General features: G+C 41.6%; 1 protein-coding gene across 2 annotated transcripts in view; it reads left to right on the top strand.

The window, feature by feature from the left end:
• LRMDA (leucine rich melanocyte differentiation associated) overlaps nt 1-27,122 on the top strand; it is a 1,073,572-nt gene that overhangs the window by 610,955 nt on the left and 435,495 nt on the right. For both annotated transcript variants that reach the window (XM_046655483.1, XM_046655484.1), the window contains exon 5: nt 3,947-4,064. In XM_046655483.1, the coding sequence (XP_046511439.1) occupies nt 3,947-4,064 (118 nt within the window). The remainder of the gene's footprint in view (nt 1-3,946; nt 4,065-27,122) is intronic.

Here is a 27,122-nt window from a genome sequence, read left to right as displayed (position 1 = left end):
CCTTTTGTTGTACTTTACCTTCAAAACAAACTGATTGAACCATCAATAGCTCGTGGAAGCTGACAGAGGCATGTCATCTGAACTAGCCCTTGTGATTGCAGGTTATCTGGGGGAGTTAACCTTCCCGCATTGTTAACTGAAATGTTTTATGTACTATGCAACTTTAGGATATGGCTGTGATAACCCCAGTAACTAAGTCATACATCACGGTAAAGAGATTTTGGTGCAACAAATAACCCTGGATTAAATTTACAAGGGTTGAATTGATATTGTAAAAGCCTTCATTCTGTGGCTTCAGGAATCCTCTCTTGTATTTTTATGGCAAACTTGTATTATCCTCAGGATTGAAGCTGCAGCTTTTGACACCCGGACATGAACTAGAACAAAGGGAAATAGATCTCCCTAGACTGGGATGGGGCAGGCAGGCAGAAAGCCCACTGACTTATCACTTGGAAGTAATGTTTGGAGCTAGTTCCAAAGCACCAAGGGGCAGGGAGATCTGTAGACGTGGCCACTGTCTGGGCTCTGTGTACCACAGACACTGGGGCAGAGCAGACTATTAGTGGAAGTGGGAAGGAGACTCATTGCTACCTTGTCAACCTCCTAATTCCAAAACTATTATTCCTCATGATGTTATTTTCAGTCCCACAGAGGCTCTCAGCGGGACCAGCAGCATCAGCCTGACCTGGGAACTTATTAGATATGTAAATTCCAGGTCCTACTCCAGTCATAGTGAATCAGAAATGCTGAGGGTGGGGGTGGTGGGCGCTGCAATCTGTATTTCAACAAGCCCACCAGGGCGTGCTGATACCCACTCAAGTTTGAGAACCACTGTACTAGAATATAGGCTCCTTGAGAGCAGGGACCTTGTCTGTTTTGCGTAGCATCTTATTCTCAGCACCTGGCATGGTTCCTGGCAGGTGGTAGCTGCTCAATAATTATTTGATGGTTGAGTGAAAGTATGAGCAAATGAAATGAAATAAATGAAAGAAGGTATCTCAGGGGGAGGAACTTTGGACCCTGGGCTGTCTCAGAGTGGACTGTTTGAGACAAGCCTTCCTAGTGTCCCTCAAACCTCTCCAAGCATCAACCACCTGGAAACCCCAGGCTCGTCATCAAGATGGGAGTCAAATTACCCCTAGTTTCAGGGGTGACTGGCAGCCTGTTTCATAGACTATTTCTTCAATTGTATAAGAAGTGTGCTCTGAAAACAGCAGCTCTTTGTCATCTAAAATTTTTAACTAGCTTAAAAGCCAGCACCTCTCTCTCTCTCTCTCTTTCCTTTGATTTCAGGGCTGTGATCCAAAGTGGGGCGAAATGACAATGTGCTGTCTGTTGTCATCATGGTTCCTGCCAGCCCTGTGAAGACATCTTTCATTCCATCATTAAACATTGGCTGATTTTCTAATACTGATGTTTTCTTCACCTGAATATTCATCTTTTCCCACCCTACACTTAGTGGGTGTCTTTATCCCTTTGCGCGTCATTCCTGACATGTTGTTTCCGTCTGTACATGTCTTTATTTGAAAGAATCTGTTGTCATCAAGACTTTGCTGCTACAAGAATAAGATGGAAGTTTGCTCTGACATTGACTGAGGCCAGTCAGAGTTCTCCTGGAGGATAGAAAGGTCATTTGGGCTTTTGTGGAACTTTTCTGATTTGGGGTACATTTAGGGGGCATTTGGAGATGGAAGGAAGAGGCTCAGGGAGAAGTAGGAAAGAAGGTAATAGATTCCAGAGAGGAAGCAGGATGTAGATAGTCAAATTTTCAGGACTTCATATGTTGGGGTAGACATTTCTGGGGAGAAAAACTATACCTCAGAAGAATTCAGTGTGTTTTGACTTTAACAATGAATCATACAAAGGTTATGACTGGAGGCCTCTAAGCTGTAGTCTTTGGCATTTGAGTAATCAGCTAAGTCTTTTACCTAGAAAAGCATATGCAGGTCACTTGGTGACATGAAACACCTTATGAATGTGGGAGCTGGCCTTGGGTACCCAAGGCTCCCCTGAGGAGGGGGGCACTACATACCCTGAGTAGCATTTGCTCTGAGAGAAAGCTAAGTGCTTGAGGTTGCTTTAGAGTTTGGTTCTTTGAAGCCTGATTGAGATTTCCTGTTCCTCTTCTTCCTCTCCAGCCATTAGTTTTCAGGCATTCAGTGAATAATGTTAGGTCCCTTTCTCTGTTCCCCCAAAACTGCTTTCTGCATAACTTCAATCTTGGCACTTAGCTATGCTAATTTCTAATTTCTCTTTGTGAGTCAATCATTCCCCATTACACTCAGCACCCCTTTAAGAGCAGGAACCTTGTTATAATCACCTCTGTATACCTATGGCCTGGCACATAGTAGGTACTCAAGAGATATTTGTGCAACTGAAATCACTGGTATTTTTCTTTTTAAAGATTTTATTTTTCCTTTTTCTCCCCAAAGTCCCCCAGTACATAGCTGTGCATTTTTAGTTGTGAGTCCTTCTAGTTGTGGTATGTGGGATGCCGCCTCAGCATAGCCTGATGAGCGGTGCTATGTCCGTGCCCAGGATTCGAACCCACGAAACCCTGGGCCGCTGAAGCAGAGCGCACAAACTTAACCACTTGGCCATGGGGCCAGCCCCCAAAATCACTGGTATTTTACTGAGTCCGTTCTAATGCTGCTTTCCAAGATGGTATGAGGATAAGCAAAAAACTGTGTCCCTGCCTAAAGAAGTTTATAGTTAGGTGAGGACATCAACTAAACACCAATAAGACAATTAAAAACTGACAAAATGTTAGACTGTATGGTGCTGACATTGTATCTTGGGAGCACTGAGAAGGGAGAAAGCAACGGGGGCTGGAGGTACAGAAGAAAACTTGGTGGGGGTTGGGATTTGAAAGTTGAATGAATACTGAGAAGGCTGGGTACAGGAAAGAAATAACAGATTCTCATGGAGATAATCCATTGGTCTTGACACTGGGTACTTACTTCTTCTTCCTAAGCAGGACAGGGTCTAAACAATTACTCCTTTGATTGATGGGGGATTGATGGAAAGCATCTGGGTTAGTGACTGTCACGGAGGAAGGAGAAGTATAGGCAAGTATCTATACCTTTTCTATATTTATTTATATGTTTATATACCTGCTTCTCATCAACTCTGTATATACCTGCTTGAGGACAGTTCATCACACAGGTAGCCATTGGCTTATCCATGGAGGCCGTAATGGATACCAAAGACTCTTTCCAGGGGAATGGAGACCACATAGAATTTTTTGGGCTGTTAACATTCCCTGGAAACCAACTTCCCTTGTTTTTCCTTGATAAAGATAATCATCTAGTGCCAGAGTAGAAATAACTCAGTAATGATGAGAAAAAAGTCTTCAAGACCCCTGTTTGATTCCTCAAGGAAGCATTTCTCAGCTATGTGTGTTTCTTACTTCTATCCCAGGTTATCACAACCTGTATCCTAACTTACTTACCTGGATGGCAAGTCAAGTTCTCTGGTCTCAGTTTCAAATTGAAGATTTGTTGTTTTCTCAGATATGAGAATGATACAGATGACCCATACAAATGGTAAAGACATAAATGGTACAATCAGGTTTTAGGTTAGTTTCACTGAGAACTTCCTGTGTAGTAAAGAAGCTGGGCCCATTTTCCAGAATGGAAGGAGGGAAATACATTGATAGGATCTTCCTGGCTAATCTAGATGTGTGTGTGTATCTACCTTTGAGTCAAAAGCAACCATTAGTGTACATTTTTAAAGTTGGCTTGTGTGTCTGTGTAAAATATAACCATTTGGGTTTCTCCAGAGAGTGATTATTCATTATTTGTGAAAGAAAAGAGGAGAAGCAGCAGCCAAGATCTAAGATTCTGCAGACCTAATGGTGTAGATTGCTGAGCATCAGACAGATTGCATGGACCTTTGAGGCCATCACTCCAACCTTCCTGAGTCGTCTCTGACTTTTCTTTTCCAGATGCTTTGTTCTGCACAAGCTGCCCAATTTGAAGTTTCTGGATGCTCGAAAAGTAACTAAACAAGAACGAGAGGAAGCTTTGGTCAGAGGGGCATTCATGAAGGTGGTGAAGCCCAAGGTAAACTACCTACTCCCTGGTCTTCACAGAGATTTGTGTCTCACTTTGCTGTTTACTGTTTGAGCATGGAGGATGTCCTCCTATGTATTTAGAATGCAGGAGGGATCTCACACTAGGGTTTCATCCATGGATACACTGTTGACCAAACAAGAAGTAGAACTGGGTGTAAGTTGGGTCTTCCCATGACTAAGGGGATCTTATTTGTAAGGTGATTTTACCCAACTGCCTCTTTTACAAATAAGGCAGCACCATACACAGCCCAGTGGTGACATTCCTGGGGGAGTATTTCAGGCCTCCTTGAGGGTGTTTTGTTTATAAGGTAGGACCTCTGCAGGTCTAGAGCTGAGAAAGAAGAAAGCAGAGAGCACTGGGCGTTTACTACTTCTTAGGTGGGTATGATTCTTCTATTGCCTCAAAGGGGGCACTTCTTTCTTGGGCCAAAGGGGAGCTAGGGGAAAGTGATTCTCTTCTGTCCACAAGTGAAGGCTCAACAGCTCTCGGCGATATCGTTAGTGGGGAAGGCAATTTTTTCCAACGATGTGACCTGGCACTGGTGTGTGCTCCCTACATGTAGCTCTCCAGAGCTTGTTGGAATGGTGTTTACTGACCTTTCTTTTACCAGCTGAGTCTGCATCAAGGCCATGGAAGTGAATGTGGTGTCATCTTAATGAAAGCATTGATGAGGCAGGGGAGATGTGGTTTTGAGTCTTGGATTCAGATGAAAGAGATTTTTAAGGACATGAACCAGCTCTTTAGGAGGAGTTGGGGTCCTTCACTGAAGCTTGAGGCTGGAGAATGGACTTGATGTCCCTTAATGACCCCTTTGGAGGTCCCTCACTGCCCTAGGGTTTTGTGGAGCTACATAGTCACTTCCCATGGGATCCTAGCTTGGGTGTTGAAAACATTGGCCTAGAAATCCTGGAGGTCTAGTTTGTCCTCACTTATTGAGTTAGAGCCCTCTGCACGTGCATTGGAAATGATTAAGAGAGAAAGAGAAAAAAAACCAAACAGAACCAAAACAGAAAAATGAAACCTCTTCTATCAAGTAGCTCAGCTGGCAGCAGACCTCAGGCCACTTTCTCCCCTGGAATCCATGAGGTGCAACTTATTTCCCATTATGCTGTATAAAATTGCTAACAGTTGTGGAAATATATGATAGGGAGGGTATAATTCTGGCAGATAAATGTATTGTTACCTGTTTCAGCCTGTGGGAAATTAATTGAATGATTCATTTTGTAGCTATTAAAGTGTTAACAGTTTTCCTTATCAATGCACAGATTTGACATATTGCTCATGACTGCCTTTAGTTATTCCAGCTTTTGTAATTTTGTCCAAATGAAATAATTTATTTCTCGGACTCCTTTTTTTTTTCTTTGGTTAAAAGATTCCAGAGACAGCCAACACCATCAAACCAAACAAAATACAACAAATGAACTTTTTATAATATCTTAGGTTCCTGCCCAGCCTACATTTCTCACCTAATGCATAAATAAATCAATATTTCTCCCACTCTCATGGTCTTTGACATGGGAAGCTCTACATTGTCACTGGAAATCTGAAGGGGTACAAAATACAATACTCAGTATATTTGGGTGGGGTGCTCCATGCGTGCCCACCATTGTCCTAAGGTTCTTTGTATGCAGATTTGTGAGTTCTCACATAACCCTATAATGTAGAAGGAAGGGGGCATTGGCTTACTCTACAGATGAGGTAACTCAGGCCTAGAGATGTTAATTGGGCTGCCCAAGTCACCCAGCTAGTAATTGCTGGAGCTGGAGCTTTACCTGTGTGTCTGAACACAGAGCCCACATTCTTCCACTCTGATTTCTTACCCCTGGAGCAGTGAGCTAAACATTTTCCCTGTGCATCTGTCTGTTCAAACAGAACTTCATAGGAACCTAAGTGAAGACCACAGGTAAAAGCAGGACTGTTTGGTTGGAGCAGAGACATTGGGGGAGAGGATTGAAATCCTCCCCTCTTTTGAAAGCAAGTGGGAATGACTCCTTAAGATCCAGTAGTGGCTGGTTCTCAGAGTCATTAGCAACATCAGCAGAAATGCTCTTCAAAGCTCCAAATTAGTTTCTAATCAATTATAGAATTAGCTCATGTTTGTGTGATTGACTCTTAACATCTTTACTAAATGTGTTAAGCTTAAAAATATCCATTAATTATTTGGAGAGAGACGAAAATACTCTGAGAAAGCATAGGCAGCTTCAGGTGTTATCTTTTTGGAGAGTCGTATGCTTTCTAAACTGGAGAAGACGTCAGAAATCATCTGGTTTGTGACCCCATTTTATGAGTGAAGGAACTGGGAGAGGATGTAGTTTCCTAAAGTCCCCACAGTTCTGTGGAAGCAGAACCCAGGGGTCTGGGCTTCTAGTTAAGTGTTGTGTTTACTCCATGGTCCTTGAAGCGCACTAGAAGATTTCTCTGTTTTCCTGGTTTCATATCAAACTGTATGCCTCTCATGAGTGGCAGGTGTGGGGGACTGGAATTGGCCACCCCAAGATATGTCTCTTTGGCATGAGGATTATTTTGTGCTGGTTACTTTAAAAAAATGCAGACAGGAAAGAAACTCTGAAAAGTAGAATTTACTTACCCTTTGTTAAGAGACATTTACATTTGTAAAAGAAATCTCCATCTGTAAAGGTGTCTCCCTCTCTTTACCAGGAAGAGGGGGGCATGACCTTATCTCTAGAAACTCTTATCAGTGCAGAATGCAAGGACTTATATCAGACTAATAACCTTACTCTTGTTTACTGTGCTTATCTGGTGATCTCCCATAACTGACTTTCCCCACTGCCAACATCCTACTTTGTCTTTAGCTGAGGCTGGTACTTAAGATGAGAACTTCCACCATTTTGGTGAGTTGCTCAGTGTGCCTGAGCCTGTCCCATGTATACATGTTATAAAGCTTTGTTTAATTTTCTCCTGTTATTCTGTGTCATGTCAATTTAATTCATTGTCCGGCCAGGAGGACCCAGAGAGGGTAGAGGAAATGTCTTCCTCCCCTACACAGGCAATTCCCTTTTGTCTGTTGTTTTCAGAGATATGCACTGGTACTTTTCTTGCAGATAGAAAGAGGCCAAATGAGCTCCTTGCTGAATTAATAAATGGGTATTAAAAAGGCTGATTCTCATCTGCTCGCAGTATGTACAGACATATGTTTGTTCCTATGCAGGTGTGTATATATATATGCTTTCCATTTCTGTATATATATATATATATATATATATATACATATACAAATGTATGTTCTGGGAGGTTTGTGTACACCAAGAGTTGGCTTCTAAGTGGAGAGCAATTTCTTCCCCATGAATTGCCAACACTGTGCTGAGCACACTTGGTGAAGACCTATTTTTCATAACAGAATTGGAATCTCAAGTTGGCTTCTGTCCTTTCTGAGGCACCAGCAGCCTGTTGTGCTTATTCAGCAGAATGCTCTGATAGATGATCAGAAGGGCTGTGATTTGGGGAGCTGTTTTCATTTTATTCCTGACATAAACTATTTGGGAGAATGGAAAAATGCCTCTCCAATCACAGCCCTTGCCTTGGAGGTAGGGAGCAGGCAGTCTGGGTATTCTCGGCTGATGCAAATGCAAAGTCATCCGGGAACTAATAAACCCCCTATGACACAAAGGTTTGATTTGGTATCTGGCAGGCCCTGGTGCTTGAGTGTGAGTTCTCTCCTGCTTTCTCTCACGATGACACATTTCTTCTTCATTGATGCCTTTTGGCTTTTGATTTTTAAAAGCTACCTTCTGTCTGAGCTCTGATTGTTCTACAGAAAGATGCTGTCGTTCATTAGGAAGTGATAGCTAATGCTACAAGGGACTCTTCTAGATTTGGGGGTGTGTGTGTGTTAATGGGCCTGCAACAGCCAGGCTTTGCTTATTTCTCAGAATTTAAAAAAATATATATATCTTTGTCAAATATTGGCTATTGAATCATGCCACTGTCAATGCAGAGAGCCCAAGCTGGATGCTGAGAAGGTTGAGGCCCCCAAAGAAAGGCTTCTGTAATGACCAGGCTGTGACCCCCCCCTTGCTGCACGAGGAAGTGTAGATCAAAGCAGTGCAGAGGCCTGTCCAGGAGGGCATGCGTGGCAGGCGCGCCAGCTTTGCACATCAGAGAGAGAGTTCAAGAATTCGACAGTCAGAATTGCTTAATTATGTCCTGGCTTTGTAATTATTCATCCCTTTTCTGGCAAAGAGCACAGTTGTCATTTCTTTGACATAATTATTTAAAGCTGAGCCCTCTTGTTTACAAGGCATGTATATGAAGCTGGCTGCCAACTGTTTAATCTTCTGAACCTTATAGAAGTGATGGGGAGGGCAGCCACAGGAACAGCTGGACTGAGAATCACAGCCTATACTAGCAAGTGTTTTGATGTGTGTGTTTTTGTTTGTGATTGTGGTCATTCTCCTATAGGTAAGATACGGTAATAGGCATGTTTGTAGGTGTTGATGTGTCTTGAAAATACGTCATGCATGTCTTTATATGGGTATGCCTGGGTTTCCCATCATGTGTAGTTTGTGTATTTGTTTACTTTTGCATAGTTTGTATATTTGTGTATGTGTATCTTTGGGGGTATTTTTGGGGGAGAGGAGACTATAGAATGTGTGTGAGACAGAGAGAGAGAGAAAGGGAGGGAGAGAGAGAGGGAGATGTATTAGAGGAATAAAATTCTGAGTACATGTACCTTCTGGAAATCTTTTTTATTCTCATCTTTAAACTGAAAGTTAGAAGTTATTTGGGTCCAAGTATCACCTGCTTCCATGACTACACTACACAGTGCTGCTCTTGACACTTGGAGTTGGGCCCCAATTCCCCTGGGTACCTTTAGTTTCTTCCATCTGCGTCTATGTTTTGAATTTCCACAAAAAAGGGCAACGTAGGATAAAGACAGGGAATAGAAGCATTGGGATGAAGCAGCTGCTCATCCACTGGGGTGTCAGCTCACTGAGGGCAGCAACTTTGCCATTTTGATCACTCCCGTGTCCCCAGTGCCTGGTCTTCGGCAGAGGCTCAACCACTACTTGTCAAAAGAATGCACCAGGATCAACAGAGCATATTGTAAGATTCTTCATGAAAGCTAGTCCATTTTTTTATTGCCTCAATATGGTCCTCTGGAAAAGCAGGAAAGGAACCTTTGCCTTAAGAAAATGTAGGAACTTGAAACTGTGCATTGGCAGAAAATAAAGATTCTGGGTTGTGTATTTGTTTTTCCAAAGGATTTACCCTGAGCTCTCTTACGATGGCAAAACCTCCAGCCTCTGTGATTCCCTGTGTCTTGGCTTTTCCATTGAATAGCATTTCTAGGGGAGGCAAGGATGTGATCTGAAGCTGCATATTCCCTGTCGCTGCTCAGGTGTTCCCTGAGTCCTTCTTTTCTCAGAATCTACCTGCTCATATCAGGGCTTTTAGGAAATAAGCAGTAGTTATTTTCAGAAAACATGTTGGGATGCTCTACGAGTCTTTGTGTAGTTAGAATGAGATTTTCCTTGTCTCAGCTGCTATTATATTTTTTGTTTGTACCATAAGGAGTGCTACCTGGTGACTTCTTTGGTTCACTTAGTTGTTTTTCATGCCTACCCTAGTTCTTTACTAAGTACTACCCTGTTCTACAGCACAGTGTGTCTGTCTTTCATATCTCGTTACCCCTATCCAGCCAATTGCAAACATGTAAAAGGTTATCAGGAATTATCTCTAGATTTATTGCAATTACTAACATTTACTCTACACTCAATATTTTTAAGAATATATATTTTACATTAAGCTGGGGTATGTTTGTTAAATAAATATTGTAAACCTCAAGTACATTCAGTTAAATAGAGGATAAGCCAATATATGTTGAAAGTTCTCTATGGTTCCAAGCATTCAGAAGAAAACTAAAAATGGCAGTTGAGTTTGTGGATATTTCTGACTACCTGAATATGTTGGTGTTCTATGGTTCTTTTCTGTTTTTGCGCAGATATTTCTTGTCTAGAGCCATATTCAGATTCTATTTTCAATTACTTTATAGTAAATTTTGAAGGGATAAAAATTTTTTAATTAATTTCTTTTGGAAAATGCTTAGGTGATGTGTTTAGAAACAACTCTGGAAGCCAAAAATTTGTAGTTTGTTTGTTTTTTGATCTTATTCCTGATTTCACAGTTTGTCACATTCATTTGAGGGGGAATCACTCATGGATTTTGTATTTCTACATTTTTAGCACCATGGCATCCCAGGTGTTGAGTAAATGCTTTCAGAGTATTGCTCTTTGGAGGCAATTTTGGTAGCTTTTCGTTACCCTGTATTTGATAACAACCCTATGAAATCAGAGATATACTGTTGCAGGAAAGTTGTGTCTCCAGCGTCCTAGCAAAGCCCTGTGGATGGAGAATTGAAATCCACAATAGAGAGAAGGAAAGTGAAACAGAACTGTAGGTGCTTTTGGCAGCCACTCATAGCCACTCCCAGAAGTCCCTGGGGCGTGGTCAGGTACTGAGTACGTAGTCGGTATCCCTCTCCACTAAGCCTAATGCCTGTGTGATATTGTTGAGTCTCTATTGGAGTTATTGGCTTTCATTGCACCTTAACGGCCCAGCCCCACACTCTTCTTCTTTTGGCCTCCAAATGCTTCCTTTTATAGGAAGACATTTGGACATACACATACCTAGAGGATTATGGAAGTAAGTGGCACTTTGTGGGGAATTAGATAAGTATCCCTAGGATACTTTGTACAGCCTCTGGAACCTCACAGTTGGAAGAAGTAGATTGCATCCTTTGTCTAAAATTGTTCCTTTCCCCTTGCCATGGTTCCCCCTCTGAGGGAGGAGCACACGGTTCCCCATCCCATTGACTTTGGTCTTTGCCATGTGATTCTTTGGCTGTGGAGGGCTGTGACTGTTTGTGGAGGGTCAAGTTTGCAATTTATCTTAAGATGAAGAAGAGGAACCTTGGCAGGGTTTGAAGTGGGAGAAAATATGGGCAGGTCTGTGCTTGGGTCCCTGGGTGTCTGGGAGAGGGAGTAGTAATGCTCTTCAGGGATTCTGTGCCCTGAAGGTATTTTGGAAATCTGTGCAGAGGCAGCTGCTGGCCTGAGGCTGCCCAGCATTCAGAGTGCCCAGGCTGGTGTGGGTGCTCAGGTGGCCACAGAGGTTCAAAGAGCTGGGCCTGAGAGCCCTCTCCCAGGAACTGGCAGCGAGGGGTGTATGTGGTAGCCAGAAGCTCAGATGCTGAGATGAGGAGAAACCCAGGTGCTGTCAGAGACCCAATAGTAACTCCCTTGGCAATGAGTCTATGGCATTTTAGAAAGTCTTTTGACATGTTATTACTCAAAACACCCTGTCCCCTATGGTATCAGTTGTCTTAGTTTTAAGGAGTAAATTTAAGGCTCCTTAACTGGACCATGGAAAGTCCTCATTTGTGTGATCTCTGGTGATGACTGAGATGGAGCCTTAATAGCTGATTATGTCTATAATCTGTACATTTCCAGCTTGACATTTTCTTGATCCACTTTAAAAGACAGTTTTTGGTATTTTGCTTTTGCAATTCAGGCTTTTTTGCTATTTTTAAAAATTAAGCTTGCAAAGAAAGAGAAGAGGAGAGGGAAGTAAAGATGCTTCCTTAAGAAAGTAGATTCTCAGAGAATAAAGTTGGGGTGCTGATTTAAAGTTACCTGTGTTTAAAGCTAACATTATCCCATGTTCTGAGGGTAGCTTCAAGGCTTGGCAGGGAGCTGCTCTCAGTGGCAGGTGCTTTGGTGAACTTGGACGACACCTATCCTTAGTATGCTTTACTCCACTTGCCATTGCTGCCTCACACACTAATTCTTTGCCTTGAGCCCGATGATTCCAGCCCAGTGATGAGGATGAGTAGGTTGAAAGTACAGGGCAACTTATCTGGGAACAGAGTAAAAAGGCTAACAACTGAGGTCTGAGTGAAGGGAGGATTATGAAGGCTTGAGCGTTCCCACCTTCAGTCAAACCAGGGCCTTGATCCTTCTCCGTCTGAAGAACAGCTTCGTAAAGATCTGCCTTGCTTGGGAGGTCCCTTCTGGGCCCTTGGAAACATCAAATGGTAGGGATTGAACCTCAAGCAGATAGGCATCCAGGAAGGCATGCTTCCTGGATGCATGGGTGGATGGATGGGTCACTCTGTAACCACACAGATGCCAGGCCACTAGGGAAAAATTGTGAACATTATTCTAAAGCTAACTTTGATTACATGTTAATATTATTTGCAATTTCATGGCTAAGGGAGAAGGAGAAAATGAGGATGGCATGGTCCCAATGTCTGCTGTAGAATTTTGGTTATTTCCAAACTGCCTGCAACTAATAGCAGATGCATTAGTTTGTTAGGGCTGCCATAACAAAATACCACAGCCTGGGTGGCTTAAACAGCTCATTTTCTCATGGTTCTGGAGGCTGTAAGTCCAAGATCAAGGTGTCAGTATTGCTTTCTTCTGAGGCTTCTCTCCTCGGCTTGCAGATGGCTGCCTTCTCACTGTGTCCTCGTACAGTCGTCTTTATGTGCATGCACATCACTGCTAACTCTTTGTGTGTCCGGATGTCCTCTTCTTATAAGGACACATCATATTGGACTAGTGCCCACAATGATGGCCTCATTTTGGCTTACCCACCTCTTTAAAGGCCCTATCTCCAAACATAGTCACATCCTAAGGTATTGGAGGTTAGGGCTTCAACATAAGAATTTTGGGAGGATACAACTCAGTCCACAACATCAGACAAGATGAGTGAATTTTAAGAAAAGATATAAAAGAAAACTCATGTAAGCTTAGTGATAAAAGGGCTGTCTCTGGTATTTAACATTTACTTGTTTTCATTGTTCCCAAAAGCCTAAGAAGAAAAGTAGCAGATAGGATAAAGTAGTAGGATAATCTTAGGTTATCCAACTTGAACAGAGGTAAAGGTCTTCACAAAGTTTGATGGAAATAAAAATCTGATCTGTTTTCCTGAATGTGGCTAATACATACTTTTCAGGGTATCATCCAGGTGAATGCCCAGCAGGTATGTACAGATAAGTACCAGTATCAGTAGGAGCTCCAGTAATGGCACTTCCTTCCTCCACACAGTAGGCTCAGTGAGGAGCCCGATGCTCAGAGGAGACCTTCTTCTCATTTTAAAAAATTACCTTTACCCCTAGAAGTTCCCCTTGCCCCGAATGGTTCCATGAGCAGTAAAAAGAAGCTATTTGTTGCTCTAAGGGAGAAGAGTTCTGATACATTCCAGCTGCTCCCCACCTGTTTCTCCAGAGAGCTTATTTCTCCCTGCCAAGACCTCTGGGAATATCCACCTTCCCAGGTAGCTGTTGGATCTGGCTTGTGAGTTGGTCGCAACTCTCCAAAAAGTGTATTTTTGCCTCTCCAGGGTTTTTTCTACCTGTGGTCACCAGGGCTTACCTCTGGGGCCCTTGTACACATTCCAACTCCAAATGCAACATGATTGTCCCTTTGACCAAGCAAAGTGGTGTTTCACAAGCGTGTTAGGGCAGGTCTGCCCTTGGGGTCCCTGAAGGCTGGTGGTACAATTAGCTCTTTTATTTGCTACAGTAGAGTATCTTAGATGAACAGACAGGGCACCATCAATAATGTACAGATGCTCTGTAATTGGGGCTTCCTTTGATGTTAATTTAGCTAAGTTCAATGCTATTGTCAGTGATAGCAATTATGCTCTCAGCCTTTTCACCAAGGACATTTTAGGATAATTTTATTTTTCATGTGCATTTTAAAATATGGCAGTAAATTTTGAGCTACATTACCTGAATTAGAACTCATTATTTCTTTTCAACAGCAAACTAATGCTCTCTGCCTGGGCTCCAAAGCTGTATTTTTTTTCCCTTGTTGAAGTGGGGAATTTTAAGTGGGTCTTCTACTTCATGAAGCTTTTAACTCATGAGTGAAATTTATAAGTGAGTCACTTGTTTTCGGTTGGCATTTTGAATTGTCACAGAGGTTATCTGGCTTAGCAACCTCTCCCATGCTTTACTTGGCCCATTTTTATTAATTCCTCCCCACCACCCAACCTTTCCTTTTGTTCTTGACGTGATTCAGGAAGTTGCCTCCAGCTGTTCTTTTGGGAAGTTTTAAATCTGAATTTATTGTGGCTGTTGTATTCCAGAGAAAACCTCTGATTTTTACTTTGTTCATGGGCTATGGTTAGATTCGCTCTTCCATTTGGGAGCTGGCCCCACTCCAAGTTTCAGGATTACATTTATGTTTGGATTAAAGGCCAAACTTCTACTTTCTGCCATCTAGTTCTTCATTGTTTTACGGGAAATGTTATGTCTTGTTCCACGTCTATTGTGAGGATTAAATGAGATAATATGTGTAAGGAGCTAAGACTGTCTCTGTTATGTAGAATCAGGGGGCAACTAGTGTTCCTTGTTGTTTACTTTAAAAGCAGAAGTTTTTGTGGCATTGCTATGTCATGGGTTTGCATGTGTGACCTGGGGGAAGTTAATTTGGGTTTGACATGGGGGTGTGTATTAGTCAGTACAGACTGCCCTAACAGAACATCATGGATTGAATGGCTTAAACAAGAGAACTTTATTTTCTCACAATTCTGGAGGCTGGAAGTCTAGATCAGGGTGCCAACATGGTCAGGTTCTGGTGAGACCTCTCTTCCCACTTTGCAGATGGCTGCCTCTTGCTGTGTGCTCACATGGAAGGGAGGGGATAATCTTCTTCTTTTGATGAGGCTACAGTCCTGTTGGATCAGGGCCCCATCCTTATGACTTCATTTAACCTTCGTTACCCCCTTAAGACCCTACCTTCAGATACAGTCACATTGGGGATTAGGGCGTCAACATGAATTTGGGTGGGGGACATAATTGAGTCCATAGAAGGGGGTACTACTCCTATATTCCTGGTGGCTTAACTGAGTTTTATACTTCAGTGAAATGTTTCTAAGGCTTTTACTAAAGTATCTACTTCCCAATGAGAGTAAAACACCTAAAAGAAAGGAATATGGGGAGAGAAAGAAGGTTTATCCTGGGGAGATCATGGCCCCTGAGTTAGGGGGTCTCCCCAGGCACTGCACAAGGCCTTTTTGTTCTTGTGATGGCAGAGGGAGAGAGCCAGGGCAAAATGGAGGCACAAGAACAGTCAGTACAGTGTGGAGGACAGAGGAGCTTCCATGGTCACTGATGGAAACAGGAGAACCACGGTGCAGCGGCCCCGAGTGGACAGCAGTGGAGCAGTGAAGGCTCTACACAGGGCCCAAATCAGGAAAAGGATGCCTGGTTCCAAAAATAAGCCATTAAGCCCTTTTGTTTGGGTGACCTTAGACTCAACTCTCTTAATCCTCCTTCAATTCCCTTGGCAAATCTGGAAATCAAGGCTGATGTTTAGATCCTGGAATTCGTCATTGGAGCCAGCCTCCTTCTACCCCATAGTAAAATGGAGTGATGTCTGGGGGCTTGTTACACACATCCAAAGAATATTATCTCATCATCAGAAAGGCTTTGAAAACCCAAGGTTGAGATACTGGATCTCTGGATAATTAGGAAACAACCAAGAGCTGTATTACATAGCCACATTTTTTTTTTTTTGAAAAATCTGTTTCCGTTTAGTATAATGTTTAAAAAAAAGAGTCTAATTTCTGCACCCTTCTAATTTTTAGTTATGGGATGTTTTGGAAACGATTAAATTACAAATTATTGTTTATATCCTGTGTTCAATACCTTCGATACCAACTTGTGACTTCTGCACTTTGAGATTACAGAGGCCTGATCTGAATGCTATGAATTGTGTTTGCTTAGGTAAAAATGGAGAGGGTAAGTAAAACAGACTAAAGAATGAAAAGCTTTCCCTTCTTTGCTTCCCCTCCCCTCTTCTTTTGCACATTATATGACTAAATGTGCAACTTTGTTCACATAACTGCTACAAACAGTTCACTGTGTAGGCCAAACACTCTCTAATGCAGTAAAATTAAGAAATAATATGCTTTGAAAGTGATTTATGAGTGTGGTTAAACTGCCAGATTTACAAAGAAATAGTTCAGATCTTGGGAAGCCTCAGGAGTCACGTCAAAAATGAATTTGACCATGATTTAAACTGCTACTTTTCTTACATGACATTTAATATGTGTACTTTGGAGGCCCATATGTCTTTAATAAAATAGCATTAAGTTTTAAATATGATATGAATGCAGCCAGTTTCTAAATTCATAACCTTTTCCACAACTCTGAAATGCTAACCAATAAGGGAGTCATACATGCAATAAAACATAAACCTTAGAAAATAGCTTTTTATTAAAATGGTTAGACAGTTGGCAGCTGGGTTGTGATGTAATAAATACTTACAGCCTGTGGGTTTATCAGACATTGTTTACCCTTCAAGCAACTGGGACCAAACAACTAATTATAACCCTTGTACAAGAGCGGTTCATGCTGAGTCCCCCTAAGTGTGCCAAAGAGGCAGAATGGTTTTGTTGAGAGCACTGAACAAGGAGTCCATATATTTGAGTTCTAATCCCTCTCCACCACTGAAAGGAGTGTGACCTTGGGCAAATCACTCCATTTCTATAATTTTTCCAGTCTGTGTCATGGAGACAATAGCACATGCCATGCAGGTATGTTGTGAAGATGAGAAACAAATGCTTGTGAGGCATCTGACACAATGCCTGGCACATAGTAGGTATTCAGTAAAGAGAAGCTATTCTTTAAAAAAATTCTTTAACAAAAAAGTAATTTAGGCGAGATCTTCAGATCCCCTCTAGCAGAGACATTCCATTACGACTCTAGGATGGCACTTAGAAGGTAAGCCACTTAGCCCAAGGTTGGTGTGAACTTCATGGAGAACGAGTAGGAAGCCCCATGCCTCACTCACCTCTCAAAGGCAGGAACCTGTCCAAAGTGGCAGAAAGATGTCATTGGTTCAGGGGGAGCAGGAGCTTCTGGGGGCTGCTATCACTTAGCTGTTCCTGGAGGTGGAAGTGAGGTGAGAGTGGCCTCCTCCAGTCTTCGGGGTTTCTAGTTCATAGAAAATGTGAGTTATGCTTTGAAGTTGTACAGCATCACAACAAAAGGTCTTTTAGTGCTGCTGCTCTGTGTATATGTGTGTGTGTGTGCATGAATGTGTAAACAGATGTCTCTGTGGAGTAGTTTCGAAATAAGTCTTCCCAATCTCTATGTTTCTAGATGCTTATGTGCAGCTTGCTTTTTCTGTACTCAGATGAAACAGCCAGTCAGGCAAAGATCTGATAGTATTTGTCCCTGCAACCAAATATTACCACCCTCCACCTTCTTAGGAAGGAATTTTTGAATTTCCTAAAAGGAGAATTATAGGTTATATTTGAGCTTGGCTTTTGAATATCAGGCTCAGACATATATGTGACAATTAAAGAGTAAAAGGTACAGGGACCATTTCATTTTCTATTTTATTTTATTTTTATATGCTTTTTGAAACAATGTTATGATCCCATTAAGGGAAATTAACAAAGAAAATCTTTCAACTATGTTCCCTGCACGCTAACCCTCTGACTTTTCATTTTGCTCTATTTCCTTTCAATCTTGAGCCCTTTCTGTATGTATTTTATGTGTGTTTCGTACTCTACTTACTTACCTAATATGTTTTACTCTGCTACTTTGTCGTCATCAAGTTCATTCTTTTTATGGACTGTATAATTCTTCATCAAACTGATATAAGTGCCATCAATTAATAAACCATTTTCCCACTGTTTCTAGATTTTAACTTTATGTATAAAATACTGCTAATGTTATGTGTGTGCATGCATGTGTGTGTCTGTGTGTGTCAGTGTTTGTTTCCTTTAAATTATTTCCTTAGGATAATTTTCCAGGTATGGGTTTATTGGATCACAGGACGTAGGCACACAAGTAGTTTTAGGCTCTGTTAAGAATGCCTAGGTGCCATTTTCAAATTGGCAGTACATCCTGGATGAGTCCATTGCACCTACGCAGGCCAGAGGAAGAATGTAGTCAAAAGGGACACTTAACATTTCCAAGACTCTCTTTGGGGATGGGCTTCCCAAAGTCTTACTGGTTGGTATGGCTCTGGGAGAAAGGCTTAGAATCTGTAGGAGCTCCCACAAAACATGCATTGACCTGCTAGTTATAGTCCTAGGGAATTATGGGTTCCCTAGAGCATCCCGAAAATTATTAACAGCATGCAGTCCTGATCGGTATGAATGTGCCTTTAGACTGTTAGCCAAATCTTTGCATAATACCAATCATTCTACCTATAAAAGCACAAATATGTTATTGTTCTCAATAGGCAATTTACTGCAGCTTTATGGAGGAAAAAAGAGAAAAGAAGATTACAAGCTGGCTGATCTTGCTTTTATTTCTCTTAAATCTATCCACACTTCTCAGGGGTTGTACTTGTTTAAAGATTGTATGCAACTGTGCAGTCTGTGTGATTTGGAAAGCAAATCAAACTAAATATGAAGTTTTCAGCATGTGCTGTTTTTAAAGGATTTCATGCATTTATTTCAAATATACATTCCTTCCCAAGTAGTGCTAAACCTATAATCTTTTTCTTGTTACATTTCTTTTTCGGGAAGGGAGGCCGAGAGGGTGACTTAGGTTTGGAGTGGAAGGTTCCTATTAACATCTACCTCCTTCTTGTGCGGCATTATTCACAGCAGGGCTATTAAGGCTAATTATTTTCAGGTTTCTATCAAAGGAGAATATTTGAGCTGACAAAAAAAAGCATTTATTGGGAAGAAAAATGGCCTGTTTAAATAAGAAAGGGATCATTATTATGTGCACCCTGTCTCCCCCTCCCAGTTATTAGTTTGCGTGGGAAGCAGGGGCCAGGAGACCCCATGGACGTCTGAAAGCAAGAGGAGGTCCTAGGGGAATGTGCTCACTGAGATGCCTGGTACTTCAAGAAGGGGCAGAGTCGTTTTTGTTCCTTGTTTTTCTGCAGCCCACCTGGATTGCTCATTGACCTTGGAGCTGGTGTCAGTCTGTTATTTTCCTTTCCACTTGGGTGAAATTCACTGATCCTTGATATGTAATGGCATGAATATTGGTTGAGGAGCTGGCTGTATTAGTCAGGAAAGGCTAACTGCTGTGACAAACAGCTCTCAAGTCTTGGTGGCCTAGTCACTCTCAGTCCACTGAAGGTTTCCGGGTGGAGAGTGAGGAATGCTCAGTCAGTCAGGGACCTAGGCTCCTTCCATCTAGTGGATCTGCATTTTTCTTGAGCCTTAGAGTCCTTCACTGGGTTCAGCCACCGGATGGGGCCAAGAGCAAAAGTGTAGAGGATTGTGCAGCATGATTTATGGGCCCAGTTTTGCAGCAACACACATTGTTAATGCCCTGTTCCATTGGTCAGAACTCAGTCACAGAACGCTCATAACTGCAAGAAAGTCTGGGAAATGCAGCTGTTAGGGGTTGAATTGTGTCACCCCAAAATTCATATGTTGAAGCCCTGACCTCCAGTACCTAGAATGTGACTGTGTTTGGAATAAGGTCTTTTTTAAATTATTCAATTTATTTAAACTAAAAACAAAACAAAAACAGTTTACCTATTTCTCCCGCTCCCCTACCCTGTACCTCTGGCAACCAACTGTTCTCTGTACCTTTAAGCTTGTTTATTATTATTATTATTATTATTATTTTAGATTCCACATATAAGAGAGATAATTATCATATTTGTCTTTCTCTATAAAGACTGCATTTGGAGATAGGGTCTTTAAGGAGGTGATTGAGTTAAATAGAGGATTTTAGAGTAAGCCCTAATCCAATATGACTGGTGCCCTCATGAAAAGAGGAAATTAGGACCAGAGAGACACCACGGGTACATGTGCACAGAGAACTGACCATGTGAAGAGGCAGCAAGAGGGCAGCTGTCTGTAAGCCAAAGACAGAGGCCCCGGAGGAAACCAACTCTGCCTGCACCTTGGTCTTGGACTTCCAGCCTCAGGATACAAGAGAAAGTGAATTTCTGTTGTTTAAGCCACCTAGTTGTGGTATTTTGTTATTGCGCCCCTAGCAAACTAATACAGCTGCTCAGCTGAGTTCCCGAAAGGAAAAGTAAATGTGTTTGGTGAGGATTGAGCCAACCTCTGCTACACTGAGCACTTATATTTTAGTTCCACTCCCACAGTCAGCTCACTGGGTTTTCTTGGGAAAGTCTCTCTTTCCCTCCAGAGCTCGGATTTCTCATCTTTAGCATGGATGAAGAGACTTAGATGATCTCTGAGGGTCTCCCTAGGGCTTTGTGATGGGGGTGCTTGCACAGGTTCTCAGCCTGACCTCTGGGCAGGTGTGAGTTCACCTGCAGTACCCGAAGTACTGCCTCTAGGATTTCAGGGGAGATACCATGGTGGCATGCTAAAGAACCCAGGTGTTAGGGGTCAACAACTTGGAGTCACATCCTGGTTCTTTCATTTGCTATGTGACTTTGGGCAAGTTAGTACCTCAATTACTTCATCTTTGAAATGGGGTTAATAAAATAAGGATTATTGGATTAAGGGGTTAAAGGAAATGATGAATATAAAGCACTTGTCCCAGAGCTTGGTACAAAATAAAGACTCAGCACAATTGTACCTCTCCCTCTCTTTTTTCCCTTTCTTCCTTTTTCCCTTTTTCTTTTTATGTTTTTATCTCCTTTTTAATTATTCTCATTTCAGAGTCCTGAATGTGAAGATGAAGAGATGCTAACTTTGGAAGGCATTTTCAAACATGTGATTTCATTTGATCCTCACCATACTGCTAAGAGAAAGGCGGAATAGTTGGTACCTGGTTTTGAAAATAAGGAATGCTAAAATAGGGAGGTTCTGGGATTCACTGAGTATTCCATGGAGAAATGAAAATGAGATTAGAACTCAAATCTCTGCTGGCCCAGCACTTTGCTGTTACATAATATGTTACTCAGATGTTCTGAGGATTTCTCAATTTAGTATGAGAAAGTCACTATTTAGGAAAGGAGAGCCTGAGTAATCAGGACACCCTGGCTCTGTCTATAAAGTTCTCTCACTGCACACTAAATGGCAATGGCCTCTCCTCCTGAGGGGGCCACCATGGAACTCAGGCCAATCTGCACCTCGCAGAGTGGTCTGCCATTTTTCAGGGGCCAGTCAGTGCAACTTTTAGATCTATTTTGCAAACAAAAAATATGATATATCTACATCTAGGAGTAGAAAGAAAAGCAGATTATGTGGTTAGCTTCCAAATGGTCCCAAATCTGCGTGGTGGAGACTGTTGACTTGACATAGTTTAGGACTAAGGTTTACTTTTCTTTGTACTCCACATCACTTAGGCTTCCTCCAGACTTCTGGGAGGCAGAGACATGGGGTTGAAACCACATTTGCTTTTGTGTGTCTTGCTTACAGCAGCTCACATCTTAAACCACCACTGTTTACTTTAGTAAAGTACAGAAGAGAGCCCAGGGCTGGAAGTTTCCACCTCAAACCATAGGTTGAGGAAGAAGGGTGAAGACCAGAGAGGAAGAGTGGGGAGGAGATGAGCATGTTACTCTCCTGGTTCTGTAGACCATATTTGAGCTTCAGTACCAGGCTACTATCCTCATACTTAGAACTCATGATGAGCAGAAGCTGTTTTAAGAGGAAAATTATATTTCACTTCACTTTTATTCAAAACAAGCTTTCTAGCAGGGTGAAATTTTGAGATATGCTACAGACAGCTGGAGATCTTCAAGCCACAGGAAAATGACAATGTAGTCAGCATTTTTGCCATCTCTCCTGTGGGGCAGGTTGTCTGTCTTTGTCATGACTAATGGAAATTTATGCTATCCATGACCACTGGGAAGGAAAAATACTCATATTTTAAGAATGCACTGAAACTGATCTCTTCTCAGTCAGGGACAAGATCAAGCTAGAAGGAAGGAAGGAGAGTTTCCAAGGTCACAATTTCTCAGTCTTTACTGGGAGGTCGCCATTTATTTATGATCTTATCATTTGAGTTTCAAGATTAGGAGGAATTCTTCTGGAGTCTTTTAAAAAAGAGAATTTGGAGAGATGAGGGCAAAAGAAGCTGTTAAAGATCCTCTGCTTTTCAGGGCACTCTGTAGCTTTGTCAAGCAGGGATGGCATTGTCACCCAGGGGTTTAGATGGAAAGAGATATGAATGAAGCCTCAAGAATGGGAACATTTTCAAACCAGCTGTGAAAATTGAATCTCCAAGACTGGTGTTATCAAGCTATAAAATAAGATGTTGTAGGTTATTTCTCAGGACATGTGCTCCAGAATACTTGGCCCAGATGTATAGAACTTGTGCTCTACTTCTGCCTCCCACTCTAATCCTAGCTCTATAGCAGGAGTGGAGCACCAGAGATATCCAGCCCTTGAGAATCATATTGGGGCTGTTTGTTCACTGGAAGGAGGAAAACCAGCACTGGGTGATTTAGGCATTTGTCAAGGATGTGAGAGAGTTAGTGCATAGAGGTGTCTCCCTCACTTTTCATTACATTAAGCAGCAAAAAAGGGATCTCAGGTGCATTCTTTTTTGGAAGACCTTCTTTTTCACTCTTTTTCCAAATTTTCTACCCACTTAACTCCAAACCTCAGTTTTTCAGTTCTCTCTCCCCTCCACGCATCCCTCCATCCACTCATGCATCCATGTTATATTTACTAAATGTATTAGGCTCCTTGGAAGGCTTTGGGATATAAAAGCAACTGAAAGAGATTCTCAACCTTCATGGGGGCACTTTCTAGGGATGATGGACTTAAGTCCTTCCCTTATCTTACTACTTTGACCTCTTGTACAGTGCTTAGGTGCCTAAAATTTTTTTTTCCTCTAGGTGCCTACTAAAGTATACAGATGCTATAAATTGAATATTTTAAGTAACTTCAGCTATATACCTTATACTCTTATTCCCTTTTTGTTAATCACATTCCGACTATTAGAGTCAGATGAACAGAATTTTTCAAAGGGAGTTTTAGATTGATCTTTTATTTTAGATTTGGCTTTGGAAGGAAGAATCCAAGAGAATTAGACTTGTAGTTTTGTGCACTTCTGGATGGATGGGCAGGATGCATGTCTCCTGCTTCTTCCTGGGCTGCCCATGTGGACTCCACAGGGAAAGAACACAGCCCAGCCCAGAGGAGTGGGTCTCTTCAGGTGTACAGTGGTCTTTGTGTGAAGACCCCTCAGTGGCTTTCACCTGTGAAGTCCTCATTGAGTTGGGGCAGTTTGGAAAAAGGTTTCCATTTGATGGACACCAGAAGAACAGCATTTCATTAGAAAAAGAAAGTCTTGACATCAAAATATATAAACCAAAGGGAATAACCTGAGAACTATGGGAAGGAAGTAAGGAAATGAGCAATATAAATAGAATTATTTTCTCCCAGGATATCAGAGACTCCCAGGACACAGAGAACAGGGTATGACTCTAGTCTAGAATCGTCTGGTAATGATGGAGATGGGTTTTAGTTCTTTAAAAAAAAATGCTGTGGATAAGTCATCTCGTGTCAGTTTTTGTAATGGTAGAGGAGTAAGGGAAAGGGTCTGACTTCATTCTGCCCGTCTCTTTTAGTTGGATTGGTCCTTACCTGGGAGGAATTTTTTGAATGTCATTGTACAGAGCCTTCTGTCTGGGGCACCTGTGGTTATCTGATGCCAGCTCTGAGTTTTACATTGTGATTTCTGACCTCATTTCATGAACTTGGGGCCTCAGTAATTCCCACACCCCAGAGCTTCTCTTTAACTACTCCCCTACAAACCGCATATTTTCTAATATTTGTATATATTCATCTTGCTTTCCCAACTGGGAGGGTAGAGAAGGTATCTATTATATCTTCTGTTATGCCCCATGGTGCCAAATGTAGAGATGGTCCTAAACTATCCTTGGTATTTATCATCTTCCACTACATTGTTCTGTGTTGAGATGATCACCTTCTTCCTCACGGCCAATTACCAGGGAAGACCCAGCATGTATCAGCTCTCCTACCAAATGGTATTCTGAAAATATGTGTATGAGACAGTGGCCAGCCTTGGGCCAGAGGGAAATTCTGCAGTGTATTTGGATATTTGCTAAAGGTCACACTACAAGGCCACTGTTTGCATATCAGCTTTGTCTCAGGAGCTGACTCATGTTTTTCATATAAATCATAATGAGTTTCCCATTATAAACACTTTTGTAAAACTCAAAAGGTTTTATGGCTGTTGTTAGCTATTGCAGTTGTGATTTAGTAGCTAATTCAGGCAGATGTGTGGATGAGTGTGCCCAGGGCACCATTTGTCCCATCTATACAAGTCAGAGAATACAATAGGTTGTGCAATCAGAAGGCACTTGCTTCTGAAGGCTTATGGTGAGTCAGAGTTTGCTTATAAATTAGCAGGTTGGTGACCCCTCCTCTTGGGGTAGTCTGTGTCTTCATGCTGTGACACCTCCATTCTACAACTCTTGGTGGGACGCATGGCTGCAGCAGCCACTTTACTTTCAGCATTTCCACTAAAGACTTCCTTATTGAGGGCGGAGCATAAAATAAAGTTGAGAGAGAAATATCTGGAATGGCCATGACGACACCTTTATGTTTCCCAGTATAGTCAGCAACAGATTTTGTATCAGCCTCCAGTTAGTAGCATTCGTGCTTAACGCTTGTCCCATTTTTTAAATAAAATTATCACTATTAGATTGCCTATGGTGCATTTGTTGATATAAAATTAAATATAGCCACAGATTGTGTTAAGGATAATATATGTTTTATAAACATATATATTTTTATTAATGTGTTATATTTTCATTTTCTTTTTAATCCTACTAGTTGACTAAGATGGGACCAAAGAAACCCATCTTGATAAGTGGATCTGACAGCAGAGACAAAATTGAGTACAACTTAGGTATTATGTTTTTAGTTTATTTGGAGAGGAGAAAAATTATCTACAGAAACACACTGATATATAAGGGATGTATATATAAACAAATACTTAACAGATGAGCGCATTTATATGTTCATATACATTTACATATACAGTTATATATGCATTACATGCATGTTATGTCATATATATATATATATTAAAACTACCTCTTACTCTATTATGTAGATTTCTACTCTGATTAGCTCACATTTAATAGACTACGTCTCTTCTTATTTAAAGATTTCAGTGACATTGTGCTATAGAATCCAATAGTATGGAAATGAAATAGCTCTTTACACTTCTAAATCCTGGTCCTTTGGCCTCTCACTGCTATCTTGACCTAGCAGGTATTGCATTGTACCCCTTCTTCAGCCTGGGCTTCCCTGCTTATCACTTCGGGGCAAGCTGCCCAAAATGAAGAGGTTTGTCTCCTAAATGCTTGCATCAGTCTCTGATCTCATTCATAAAAGCAAAAAATAAAGATTTATTTGTTTCTGTTCTAGTTAGTGCCTTTGCTCATGGATGTGTGGTGTGATGAGCCAGAGCTATGCAGCCTTTGTAACTGGGGCTCAAAGAAAATCTATCTAGCATTTTTCATTAGTTATTTGTTGCTCACCTAGAATTGGTCTAGCAAACACGGATTGAGTAGTTACAGGGAACAAAGCTGAATGAAATAAAACTTATTAGAAATCACAGAAATGCAAATTAATATGAGTAAATTATAACTTTGCACCTATTAGACTAGAACAATTAAAAAGCCAGATAATGGCAAATGTGAGTGGGATGTGGGGTTATAAGAAACTTCATGCACTACTGGTAGGAGTGCAGGCTGGCCCTATTGAGTTGAATTCATATACCCTCTGACCCAGCATTTCCACTAAAAGGTATATATCCCAATGAAATTCTTACATACTGCCAAAAGGAGGTGTGTATGAAGATTTTCATTATGGTGTTATTTGGGTTGGCGGAGAGTTGAAGGCAACACTGGGAGACTGTGGTGGATGCTTTCCTTGGAGTAGAGAGCAACAGTGAGAGGCAAGGATTCAGTGGATGCATAACAACATGGGCTAGAATGTATCAACTATATTTTCTTATTTTCTGTATTCTTTATGCTCTGGCATCTGGAGCCTAGCTGACTTAGGAAAGACTGCCCCTCCCCCGGCTAACCAATCCTTAGAGATCACAAATGAGTCACATGGGAGCATGCGTTTCTCAAGAAAACTAACCAGTCCAGAGCCCATACTCTGAATCACCTCTTCTATCTGGCTCTTATACTCCAGGAGGCAATATTCCTCTGCCCTACTATCTCAGAGCCAGGTACTAGACAACTCAGGACAGCCCCTACACCGCAAAGCCTGCTGAAATCATTCAAACTAATCAACTCTAAGCCTTCTTCCTTTGCCTCACCCATTCCTTCCCACAAAAACCACAGTAAAGGCTCTTGCCCATACTGCCTCCTTGCTCCCTCTGCTTCCTGACAGACAGTGGTGCTCACCCTTGTGACCTTCTGTGGTATGGCCTGCCCCTTCCTCTTGGGAACCATGAGTAACAAACTCTCTTTTCAGTGACCATGATCTCCTGATCTGTAGGCCTCATCATACTTGAATAATAATAAAATCTGCATTCCAAAACATTGATGTTAAAAAAATAGTCCTCAATTTAAAAACTAAGAAACAAAATTAACTATATATACAGTACTATTTAAATTTTTTAAAACACATGGAAACAAAACCACAAACATTTTGCAAGAACTCATTTTAACAGAGTAGATATGTATGGTGGGAAAGGCAATTAAAATGGGATATAGAGGAGGCTATTGATTTGTGAGTAAACAGAAGAGAAGACTTGGAGTTAAGGAGGATGCATTAAATACCTTCTCTGACTTCTCTCAGCTTTCAATTGAGGCCATAAACATGGAGCATTATTTAACAATGATGGACAATACAGTCCATGGGCCCATGGCCTCCTCTGAACAGTCCATGCTATAGGAGTTCAGAGGTAGGCAAGAGCTTGTTGGAGGCTAAGTGCTTTGGAAGACCAGTCCTCTTCAGGTCCACTGATTAAACATTTCCTGGTCTGTTCCAGGGAATCTGTTTTTTTGAGATGCTGCACCTAGAAGGTTCTTACAATTAAATAAAGTGGGAAATACTGCATCCCCTGCCCCCTCTGAAGCTATCTAATGTACATTAGAATATTATTAAAGGCTCTAGGGAGTCTTGTGTGGAAGAAGTTGATTGAACCTTGCTTAGCTCAGTGTT

The sequence above is a fragment of the Equus quagga genome, chromosome 2 (genome assembly GCF_021613505.1).
Source record: "Equus quagga isolate Etosha38 chromosome 2, UCLA_HA_Equagga_1.0, whole genome shotgun sequence".
NCBI classification, from domain to species: domain Eukaryota; kingdom Metazoa; phylum Chordata; class Mammalia; order Perissodactyla; family Equidae; genus Equus; species Equus quagga.
Note: the sequence above shows the minus strand (reverse complement) of the source record. Positions and strands in the feature narration are given on the sequence as shown.